The sequence below is a fragment of the Pelophylax lessonae genome (assembly GCF_965119305.1).
Source record: "Pelophylax lessonae genome assembly, chromosome: 4".
Lineage (NCBI taxonomy): Eukaryota > Metazoa > Chordata > Amphibia > Anura > Ranidae > Pelophylax > Pelophylax lessonae.
The window spans coordinates 426,556,952-426,569,394 of NC_138771.1; the positions used below are offsets into that span (position 1 = coordinate 426,556,952).

Sequence of the window (12,443 nt, forward strand, 5' to 3'; positions counted from 1 at the left end):
ACTCTTCAGCTCATGGCCTTGCAGTGTTTGGAGTGATATGTTCAGTAAGTCTACATGTTCACTATTTCGTATTCCATCTTAAATCATTATCATTGTAAGATATTCCATCAGACTAAAACAATTGCCCTATAAAGCATATACCCTATCCCTGAGATTTCCTGTAGTGCTGCCTGCAGTCCATGTGATTGTCTCACCTCTGAAGGAAGTAGATCTTCTAGTTCTCCTGTCCCATCAGACATGAATGAACTACTACCAACTAAGGACATCCCATAGGAACCACCGGGGCTATATAACTCTATACTGCACACACATGCACACTACACTCCTAAATCGTTCATTTACAATATTTCTTCAGCTTTTAGCTAAACAAACGGCACATTGCCCACATCAAAGATGGCGGAACTAAAACCTAGTACACCCTCTAGTGCTCACGAAGTAGCACACAATTCCGAACATATTATCATCATTTATGTACTATATTAATCCTCTGTGCTATGCGGATGTTACTCGAGGTTTATTGGTGTAATTTGAGCAGTTTCCGTTCATACACATTTCCAGCAATGCAAAAGCGCCAAGCGAATGCCCTTGTATGCCGGGGGCGGGGCTAATTGCCTTGTATAGCGGGGCGGAGATATCGTCCTCACGGCGACGAGGGCGGAGCATTCCCCGCATTACATCATCTAGTGCGACAGTTGGCTTCAAGGCAAGGGAAAAGATGGCGTCGGGAAGTGGGGTAAGGAGCTTCTGGGGATTGATATTGGTTATATGTTTATGGAATGAATTGGCGATAAAAAAGCAAAGCTTTAATATGTACTGACATTTCTACAGAGCGACTCCATAGACTAGTGGTTGGCTACAAGTCCATAATGCGCTGTTTTCCTTCCTATGCACCATTCAAATAGAGGCAGTATTCAAGTGTAACTTTTCTTTAGCTTTGGATAGATTAAGGAAGGGTTAAAGATGAACTTCACACCCTGTTTGTTTATTTTTAACCCCCTCTTACTTTGTTTGCTGCCTTACAATTAACATGGTTGGACGCTTCGCGAATCAGGCGTTGTTTCCCATGCTGACGTTTTCTCTTTTTACGCCGTTGACTGTCTTTTCCTGGTTCCTGAAGCGGCCCCTCGATGACGCACATTTGCCAAGGCACGTCATCAGGGGACCAGCTAGAAGTCCCCATTCACACTTGAACAGTTAGAAGCGTTCGTCCAGAAGCATTTCAGCGCTTAGATTTCCATGTTATTCTCCTGTGCCTGTTCACGTATGAGCGTTGTGCTGTCACTCAACATTCTGAAAAGGTACAGGAGCTTCTTTAAGCTGTGGTCGTGTATTTTTATTTTTCCCCAATCATCTGAAAAATATACCTACAACTGTCTTTGGTTACCAGATCTCCGCTGGCTAAAACAAAAATGTGCAAATCTGGAAAGTGTGCAAAAAAAAAAAAATACACGTGAAAACTCCTCAAGCGTGACTAATGCTGGCCATACACAGCGGAAAAATCGTTTGAAAATCTGTCATTTGGTCCCCTTTTTTTTTTTTTTTTTTTTTTTTTTTTTGTGTCCAGTTAAAGCGGAGTTCCGGCCTCGGATGTGAAATTTAGATAAAAATACCCCTGGGACAGTCAGGGCTAGTACATTCCATGATGGATGGCGTCTGTACTGTCCCGGGTCACGCTTACCTTTTAGAAGAAATACTTACCTTGAAAATTTCTTCTCCAGCGCTGCCATCTCGGGTGTGGGCAGCTGAAGCCAGCGCGTCCTCTTCTGTGTCCTCTTCCATGTCCTCTTCTCCCAGAATGCGCCTGCATCGGCCCCGCTCGTCACTTCCGGTGCGGGCGTGTCATCCCTCCACAGATTCTGGGCATGCCTAGAAGCTGTTTAGCAGGGAATGAGGCGCCGCACTGGAAGTGATGAGCGGGGCCGGTGCAGGCGCGTTGATTCCTGGGAGCGATGACGTTCAGCTCCCAGGAATTAATGCAAAGAGGAAGTGATGGCGCGGGCCGCGGCCGCTGAGGGAGGAAGTGGAAGAAAGGTGAGTATATTTTCTTCAATAACAAGGTAAGTAAGCAAAAAAAAAAAATCGTAATTATCCATTTGTTTTTCAGGTGACCTAGAGCAAGCGGATGGCCCAAAAGCGATTTTTGAGGCCGGAACTCCGCTTTAATGGGCACAAATAGAAAATCGGTTTTAAATTTTCAGAGCCAAAAAAATCGAAGGAACAGTTTGAAAATTTCTGCCGAACAAATGGTCACTTGAAAGGTTAAAGCGGAGTTCCACCCTGGTTATACATTTTTTTTTTTTTTTTTATAAAAATACCCCCGGGACAGTCAGGGCTAGCACATTCCACAATGGATAAGCCTCTGAACTGTCCCGGGTTGCACTTACCTTTCAGGAGAAATACTTACCTTAAAAATGTATTGTCCAGCCCTGCCATCTCAGGTGTGGGCAGCTTGAAGCCAGCGCGATCCTCTTCCGCGTCCTCTTCCTTCTTCTTCGGTCCCAGGAATCATGCCCAGAAGCTGCTTAGAAGGGAATGACGCGCGCGCCCCGGAACTGACGTCGGGGCCGGTGCAGGCGCAATGATTCCTGGGAGCGATGACGTTCAGCTCCCAGGAATCATTGCAAAAGCCAGGAAGTGACGAATCGCCGTGGCCGCCGAGGGGAGGAAGAAGGAAGTAAGGTGAGTATATTTTCTCTAAAAGGTAAGTAATAAAAAAAAAAAAAAAATTGCGATTATCCATTTGTTTTTCAGGTGACCGGGAGCGAGAAGATGGAGGCAAGTGTAAATTTCGGGTGGAACTCCGCTTTAATGTGTTTCTCGCCCCAACTGTTTGCGCTAGGCATATGTGACAAAATGAATGCAAAACGGATTCATTTATGTCCATTGAACGAATTATCATTCGATATTCAGTCATTAAATGATGGCACGATCGTCTGCTCTCACAGCTGATTTTTCGTTTTTCGAAAATGAGTTTTAACGATTTTTTAGGAATTGTATGGCCAGCTTAAGAACCAGGAAGGGAAGCCAAGCTCTCTGATGACTGCCACATGTGCCTTTCTGGTTTTATTATTGAGTGCATGATGTAAGTATGATTTATCCCAGGTGTGTGTGTGTTTTTTCGCTTACTTAAAAGGTATGAAACCAAAAAAATTCTGAAGCTTTCAGGATGGAGTGGACTTCTAAAAGAACAGTCAACACCAAGGACACATACTAACTGTAATGTCCCTTGTTGCTGGTCTTTCTATTTGTTATTTGGCTGCACTTTAGCTTAAATAAGAACTACTGAGAAGAGCAAAATTGCTGTCCTGGGGGTGCACTGTGCAGCTTGCTCCTAGCACATCTGTCAGGCCGTATGTATGTGTACCCGCGGTGGTTAAAGAACCTAAGCCGGCCATAGATGGTTTGAATTTTGGCTGGTTCAGCAGGAGCTGGCCAGGATTGAACAATCTATGACCCAAGTCAATCCAGCGATCAGCTTGGATACAACCAGCCTGTTGGACTTTTCGGCATTTGATTACTGCCAGCAGCTATAGCCGCTAGCGATTAATTTATTTGGTTCTCCCGACAGTGACTGCTCCAAGTGCCTGTGTTTGTAGGAAATTTTATTCACACCATCTATGGCCTGCCGTAATTTTGTGTTTGTTGATTTTAAAGCTGTTGTAAATCCTGTGGGAAAAAAAAACCTGTAAGACCAAGGTTGCGATGCATACTAGCTCATTTTGAAATGCTTACCTTCCAAAGAAGCCCTCCAGTGGTTCCTGCTCACTGCTAAAAACAGCTGACATATTTACAACGCCCCCCCCCCCCCCCCCCCCCGTGTTTAGTCTGGGTTCACAGGTTCTGTGAATGGCTGGAGCTGCAGTAACGTCACTCTTGTGCATGCTGTTGTTTATGGCACAGGCTCTGAATGTCCAGCATGGTAAGCTTGATCTTCAGAGCGCATGCGCTGTTGACGTCATTGGCTACATGCACTCTGAATATCTCCTAAACAGTGCAAGTTTATGAGATATTCACAGTACTTGTACCTACAGTAAGGCTTACCTGTAGGTACAAGTAAAAAGTAAGACTTTACTTCCACTTTAAGAGCAATGAGTGGCTACAAAACTACTCTACTTGGGGCTTTGGTTGCTAGATGTAAATAATTTACACTCGTTGAGAGGTTCGCTTGTATTGATTTGAAAGATTGCATTTTAACTTTTTTTTTTTTTTGTTTTTTTTTTTTTTTATGGATATCTACAGAACCCCCAGCTTTAGAAGCTACTTATGTTATCCTGTAGCTGTGAGCGATCGTTACCCACGATTCCTTTGTTGCTGCATTATAGTCAACTACTGAAGCAACATTTTTAACCAGCTACAAATTGCCAAAGAAAATCAAGTGCTTCTAAAGGCAGAATACATTCTGTGCTTTAAGGTATAAAAACAAAACGAGTGCAGTTCCAGCTTCTTTCTCCCCCCTGTAAACTTACCTGAGCCTAAAACCAATCCACCGCTGTGCCAGAGAGCAGTCGCTCTCTCATCATTGAGGAGGGAGCAGGGGGTGGAGCCAAGCTTCACTGTCTGTCAATGGACACACAGCATGGGGCTCGATCAAGCTTGCACATAAACCCCCTACTATGGGGGCAATCAGCAGGAGGGAGGAACCAGAATTGCCTGGTGGGGAATTAGGGGGAAGGAGCCGGGAGTGTCGGAGGGGACCCGAGAAGAGGAGGATTGGGGCTGCTCCGTGCAAAACAGCAGTTAAGTATGACCCATTTCTGCTACAAAGTTACTGATGTCACTTGGATGATTCTGCTGCTAGTGACAATTCACCAGCAGCAGAATCACTAAGAAACTGCCTGCCTGTGCTTTGGAATCGCTCCCTTTCAGACTCAGGCAGTGAAATGTCTCTTCCCATTGCTAGCAATCAAGGTTCAGCAGCGTTCGGGTAAGTGAGTGTGCGATTCCATAGAAGCAAGTGGGAAAGCACTCTGCCTGCTGGTGATTTCTCACTAGTGGCAGTCAGCTAACTTTCCCTAAGGAGACTGTTGCCTTCCTCGTTCAGGGAAAAACAACAGTATATTTTATAGGGTTCTTCCTAACATGCTGATGCTCACTTTGCCTGATCTCTCTAGTCAGTTCTTCCTCCTGGTGATGACTGGTGTCAAATGCTAGGTGTGGCAGTGACATTACTCCCTCTTTTGTGTGACAGTGTTGGACCTCTGCACTGTCTCATGGGATGAGGTTACATGCTTCTGCTTACCCAGAAGCCTTGGGTATTGCTGTCAGAAAAGTGTTGGCAAGGGGAGTATCAGTGAGTGAGGAAGGGATTTTATGTCACTTGAGCCTCAATGGGCAAGGTGACTGTCTCTTTAAAATCCCAAATTGAGCCTGACCTTTTTAGGGCTCGTTCAGATGCAGGCAATCTGACCAGAAAAGTCAAATTCTTGGCGGTGGGCATGTGTGGGCAGCTGCCGCTTCCTGACAGGCGGTTACATTTGATTAGGGAGTCTTAACTGGCCCTGGGCACATTTTGTATCCAGGAATAACATTTTTGGTTGCACACAAACTGGCCGCAGCTTTTCAGGCAGTTTTTGTTAATGCCATAGCATTGCTATGTCCAGAGGCAGCGCTTGGCCACCTCCTGAATGTAGCAGCCTATCTACTCCAGATTGCCCATCCTGAATGAGCCTTTAAATATCCCTTGTGACTCGGGGATGCCCTCTCAGTGTTTTTGTTTACCTGATTTTATCACGCTACTGTGCTTAAGTCTCCTCTCAAACTTTCCGTTCAATCTATTGCCTTTGACTGACTTCAATCTGGATGACACCAGTGCCATTCACTTTTTGGCTCAGTGGCTTGGCTATCAGGGACAAATTCCCTGTAGTTCTCCACAATTGATGCCACTTGTGGTATTTCTTTTATTCAGAAATTCATTTTATGTTCTATCGCTGCTTGCTGATTGGACAGTGAATGAGAACCTTCATCTCTGTCCAGGTGAAGGCAGTGAGGTGACCCAGGAAGCAATGAAGAGATAATCCTGAATGTTTCAATCATAAGGCTGGTCAAAAATTACATATTGCTTGGCAGGAGAAAAAACAAACCTGTTTTGCATTTATTTGTATGCCTATAGTTCCTTTTTTTTTTTTTCTTAGTATGGATTCTTTATTAAAGTTTTTATATTTCGTCATTTTTTAACTTTTTTTTTTTTTTTTTCTTTTACAGTCCAAAAATGCTGATTTCCGTCGAAAGTGGGACAAAGATGAATATGAGAAACTTGCCCAGAAAAGAATCCTTGAAGAGCGAGAAAAGAAAGATGGTTTGTATTTTGCTTACAAATTGGATGTTGTTGTGGTAGACATGTCAGAAAAGTAACCATTTGCCTGTTGTATCACTTAAAGTGGAACTAAACGAATTAATTTAGCCATTCCAAAAACAGTCAAATTCAAGGCATACCGTGAAGGATAACTGTCACAGCTGCGTTTTTTCTCAACCAGAGTGTTAAGCCATCAAATAACTTGTTTAATAACTGATCACAGGTGCTGCACCATTGCAACTGCAGATCAAACAAAGGCTAGGATGGCTACTTTCTTGGCTGTTGGGGCGAATTTAGTCCTACTTTAATTTGAGGCAGCGGGACACCATGGTGACAAAAGATAATGTGCACCAACCCCTTTTTTGCGCTGTAAACAAAAAAAGGGCGTCAATTTTGCAAAAAATAACTATTTTTCACATTATTTTTTTTTTTTTTTTATATGAAATTCCCCCCCCAAAAAAAATTGTTTTATGCTACATATGTTTGGTAAAAAAAAATCGCAAAAAGCGTATTTTGATTGGTTTGCGCAAAAGTTATCGCGTTTACTAACAAAGGGAAAGTTTTTTTGTCTTTTTTTTTTTTTTAAACGCGTAATGGCGGCGATCTGCGATTTTTTTTGCGGTACTGCGACATTGCGGCGGACAGATCGGACCCTTGACTGACATTTTTGACACTTTTGGGGTTACCAGTGACATTTCTACAGTAATCAGTGCTATAAATATGCACTGTTACTGTAAAATTACACTGGCAGTGAAGGGGTTATCTTTTTTTTGAGAGGGAGGGGTTATGTGTGTCCCTAGGGGCGTGATTCTAACTGTGATTGGCTGTGGCTTGAGGTGTAGGAACAGTGATCAACGGTCCTACATAGTAGAACCGTATGATCACTATATTTACACAGGGGAGAATGACAGGCGGCTTGTTTACATTAGCCGCCTGCCTTTCTCCCTCTGCACCGGACAATCGCGAGTGACCGGCGGACATCGGGTCCGCCGGTCACACGTGCGGGGGGGGGTCTGTGGGAGCGCGCCTCCGGGGGCGCACACTCGCTCCCTTGACCCTCACAGGCTAGCGACGTAGTACTATGTCGCTTTGCCTGTGAGGGGCTGACCGCCGCAGTAAATAGTCATGCGGCGGTCGGCAAGCGGTTAATAGGGCCCCGTTGGTTAAACTGCCTCATTCAGTAAAAAGTGCAAAGAAAAAGTTCTTATTCTTTGGTTGAAGTAACCCATAGAAATCCATGGATATTTCTTCTGAAGTTAACCACCATAGGAATAATTGTTGGTTGTAATTGGTCGTTGCACTTAAAATCCTGTTGGAATCGCAGATATTCAGTCAGACAGACTTTACGTTTTGTTTAATTTTAAAAGTTAGGCACACTGTGCAGTCCCATAGGCAACAGGGTTTTGTTGCATTGACCAGTGCACATCTTAAAGACCCACTACGGACAAACTATGATGGCCTATAATGAGAAAAAGGATTTGAGGCAATTAGTGGTGTACCGAAACCGAAAATTCAGGATGCACTTAACCAAATTGGACAGTCATTTTTTTATATTTAATTGTATTATAATCAACTCTTTAATAATTTTTGAAGCGCTTTTGCGTAAAAGCTGAAGAAAAACGTATTCCTTACACCGCAACGGAAACGCGATGGACCACTGTGAAGACTCTCTTTCTATCTCTATCCTCCTGTGTGTCTTTGAAAGGAAAATAAGGAACTTCCTCTTGCTATGCAATGACAAACCTCAAAATCAACTTTAATGCTGGCGATTAGGACCATAGCAAAAGTAGTGTCGGGAATCAAATTCCTGCCACGGCTCTCAGCAGGTAGGTGCAGCTGCCGGTCCCATTTACTGACAGGTTGTTGACGGGCACACTTTGTGCGCGTCCCACTGCGATCACCACAGATAATCACTAGCTGTGCAGAGAAGCACAAATGGCTGCGGCCGCCGGCAGCCTTTCATTTTAGTGAATGGGGCCAGCGGCCACACCTACCTGCTCAAAGTTGTCACCGGACTCTTGATACTTGCCATAATCAGCAGGGTGAATGTAGCCTAAGGCTCATTTCACACTGCTGCGACATGGGGTCCGACTTGTGAGACCGCAAGTTGCATGACAAATTCAATGTTTCCCTCTGAGAGCCATCTTAACTGATGCTACACAAGTCGGTCTGACCTTAGAAAAGGTTTCTGCACTACTTTGGTCTGATTTGGGTGCGATTTCAGCCCTTGTACAGGCTCCTAAATGGTATTCAAGTCGGATCAAGACAGAAGGGAGTCGCACAACTTTGCCATCGTAGCAGTTTGAACCAAGCTTAATTCTTGAACAAACCCATTTCAAAATATGAGTCTGTTTAAATATGCACATTGTGAAATGTAATATTTTAGCCTTGATGCATTTACAAATGGCCTCCATGCATTTTACTAAACGGAGAGAGGTGCTACGTATCTTCTAATACATATCTTTATTTATAGGAAAACCACTACAGCCTCCAGTTAAGAGAGAATTACTCAGGCATAGAGACTACAAAGTTGATCTGGAGTCCAAGCTGGGGAAAACCATTGTTATTACAAAGACCACTCCGCAATCTGAGATGGGCGGGTAAGAATGCTGTTATATGCACGCTTTTTCTTTTTTTTTTTTTTTCCAATAGAATGTTTATAAACTTAAAGAATTAAGAGATCCATAGTCCAGCATCACGTTCATTTTAAAAAATCTGCATTTTTTTTTTTTTTGTTTTATATAAGCTTGCTTGAATAATCTCCTTTCATGCTATGATTGCTTCTAGTCTGTTGGCCATCTCTTTACGCAACTCCTGGATTCCCTGCATGCTTTGCAACTTCTCTGTTCATTTATTTGGTTTACATTCAATTGCTGAGCTCTCCCTATCCAATGGTACCTTGCTGCTTGCAAGCAGTGATTCCTATAATGACCCCACCTCCTGAAACTACTACCTTCAGCACCTCTGAAGCTCAGATGGCAGCCTCTGTGAAATGTGTGATACAAGCAGTGCATATTCACAATATATGATTTTAAATTTTGAGCGCTTTTGAGAGAACAAAGCATTTTGGGCAGGATTTAATCACCTACAATTCTGAAGCTTGCCACAAACCGTAGAATTATATTGTGCAGTGTTCTTTTTTTGATAACAACTGTGTATGCCAAGGCCTTTTAGGTAAATCTAAAGAGACTGTAAAAAGATTTGTGTTTGTAACTTATCAGTTTAGGACTGATTTGTTGGGAGACATTTTTAATTGTTTAGACAATTATTATGTAACTGATAAGATTTGTGCGTATAAATGACAGGATATACATACAGTATCTCACTTTTGAGAAACTGTAATTCTGCTTGACAACTATTGGCTTCACAAATGCAGCAATCATTTCAAGGGTTTGCCTGCCCAATTAAATAGTGATTGCGGCTTGCAAGATATTTTGCAGTGAAATTCTGTAATCTTGTACCAGACAGTCCCAAAATTCTAGTAGTAACATGCCAGTCAGCACAAGAGTCCTGCTTTCCTTGTGACCATGGAATATAAGAATCTGTGTTTGACAGTGGCAGCAGCAATTGTGGAAGGCTTTACATTGGAATGTAAAGAACATTTACTAGTTACAGCCCAGGTCCTTTTTATCTATTCTGTCTTACCAATTATGTCTATGTAGTAGCTGTCCGTTTTAATTTGCATCTTTTATAATCCCTAGTATTTCTGGTCCTGGCTTGTGGTATTTTACTGTACTACATTGCTGTGATTTTTTTTTTTTTTTTTTTTTTTTTCTTTTGCATATGTCACACCTAAATGATAGTCAAACAAATAAAGTAAATAGAAAATGCAGTTTTTAAGTGACCTTCATTAAGAGGAAAAAAAGCTGTGCCAAATCTGCCTGGCCCTATGTAAAAAAGTAATTGCACCCCCCTCCCTTGCTAAATCATGAATGAACTGTTAACTACATTTTTTGGAAAGTCAAGTTAAATTTCACTTGCCACACGCAGGCCTGATTACTGCCAGACCTGTTGAATCAAGAAATTACTCAAACAGAAGCTGTCTGACCAAGTGAAGCACACTTAAAGATCTCAAAAAAGCAATACCTCTTACCGTGAAATTCAAGCACAAAGTAATTGACCTTTTCCAAGTAATTGACATGTATCAGCTTGGAAGGGGTTAGAAAGCCATTTCTAAGGCGTTGGGACTCCAGCGAACCACAGTGAAAGCCATTGGTGATCCTTCCCAGGAGTGGCTGTCCTACCAAAATTACTCCAAGAGCATGATGACTCATCCAAGAGGTCATTAAAAAAAAAAAAAAACAGAACAGCTAAAGAACTGCATGCCTCACTAGCATAAGTTAAGGTCAGTGTTCATTATTCAACAATAAGAGACAGGGCAAAAATGGCATCCATGGAAGAATTCCAAAGTGAAAGCAACTGCTGACCAAAAAACGCAAAGGCTCCTCCCATATTCTCAAAAAAAAAAAAAAAACTATATTATCCCCAAGACTTTGGGCAAATAATCTGTGGACTGATGAGACAAAAGTTTAACTTTTTGGAAGGTGTGCGTCCCATACATCTGGCATGAAACTAACACACAGCATTTCATAAAAAGAACATCGTATCAACAGTCAAACGTGGTGGTGGTCTGGGGCTGCTTTGCTGATTCGGGACCTGGATGACTTGCCATAGGTGATGGAACCATAAATTCTGCACTCTACCAGAAAATCCTGAAGGAGCACCTGTGTTTTGCAACAGGATGATAATCTGAAACCCACCTCTAAATGGTTTCAAATTTAAAATCCAAAATTTTAAGATTTTGAAGTGACCTAGTCAAAGCCTGGACTTAAATCCGGTTGAGATGCTGTAGCATGCATGACCTTAAAAGGCCATTCATTCTCAAACCCTCCAATGTGGCTGAATTTAAACCATTTTGCAGAGAAGAGTGGGCCTGGAACATGTTTCCAGTGATGTGACGGACGCTTGATTTCCCCGATTTGTGGGGTAAACCCCGAGCCACACTTGGGATTACCCCACAATGTTACTCCCCTTCCCTGCGATTTCCCCCACCGTCCTCCCTGGCGTCTTTGCGCTTTCTCTCCCCGCTCTGTGCACAGCCGATTGTTGGCACTTGCCTTCCGGTTCCCTTCCCTGTGAGCGTTGCGACGGCAAATTCAAAAGTGTAAATACACTAAATGACATGATACAAAGCTGTGATCCTAACGGATAACACTGTATCATGCCATTTCACCACAGGATTTCAACTGGATACTTTTCCAGTGCTTTGTGCCTGGAAAATTTTGAACGACCATGGCATTCAAAAACCTCCTTTTTGCGCAAAAAAAAAAAAAATTGCTTTTTAGACTAACTGGAAAACGGCAACAGCGAACGGAGTTACTTGAACTGAGCGATTTATCGATTTGTGGGAAAAATTCATCATTGGGTACGGAAAGTGACGATTCTGATGTCTCTTTCTGGCACATAGCTTGTGGAATTTGGGAAGTATATCAAATGATTCTTCACAATTTCCAACGGAGCTATGTGCCAGAGAGACATCAGAATCGTCACTTTCCATACCGGATGACGAATTTTCCCACAAATCGCTATCGCTCGGTTCCTCAAGTAAGTTTCACTGTCTCTGTTTTCCAGTTCGTCTAAAAGCGATTTTGCGCAAAAGAAAGCTTTTTGGACGCCATGGTCGTTCTCAATTTTCCAGGCACCAAGAACTGGAAAAGTCACCAAGTGAAATCCTGTGGTGAAATGGCATGATACAGTGTAATCCGTTTTTGGATCACAACTTTATATGATGTCATTTTAGTGTATTTACGTTTTTGATATTTGCCGACCCCCCCCCCCCCCCCCCCCCCCGCGTCGCAACGCTCACAGGGAAGGGAACCGGAAGACAGGTGCCGGCATCGGCAGAGCACATAGCAGGAGGACAGTGGGGGATCGCAGGGGAAAGTGAGTTTTAAAATGTACAGATCAGATTTCCGTGCAAAATGATACCGCTTTCAGCACCTAAAATCGGAAATAATTCCGTTATAGGGATGGAGACGCCGGGCAACACCAGCTTGGGTCTCACATAAAGTCCCACCTAGTCCAATGTGTTTAACTTAACTTATTACCTGGACCGGTATCTGCTCCTTTGTGCAAGGAGGAATAGGATAAG

The 12,443-nt window shown here is 43.0% G+C and overlaps 1 protein-coding gene across 1 annotated transcript in view; it reads left to right on the forward strand.

Annotated features, from left to right (window-relative positions):
• Window positions 1-636: 636 nt before the first annotated feature.
• The window catches only part of ZMAT2 (zinc finger matrin-type 2), a 94,098-nt gene continuing 82,291 nt past the window's right edge, over window positions 637-12,443 (forward strand). Inside the window, exons 1-3 of the mRNA XM_082254107.1 lie at window positions 637-733; window positions 6,202-6,295; window positions 8,766-8,892. Of these exons, the coding sequence (XP_082110233.1) occupies window positions 716-733; window positions 6,202-6,295; window positions 8,766-8,892 (239 nt within the window). The 5' untranslated portion in view covers window positions 637-715. The remainder of the gene's footprint in view (window positions 734-6,201; window positions 6,296-8,765; window positions 8,893-12,443) is intronic.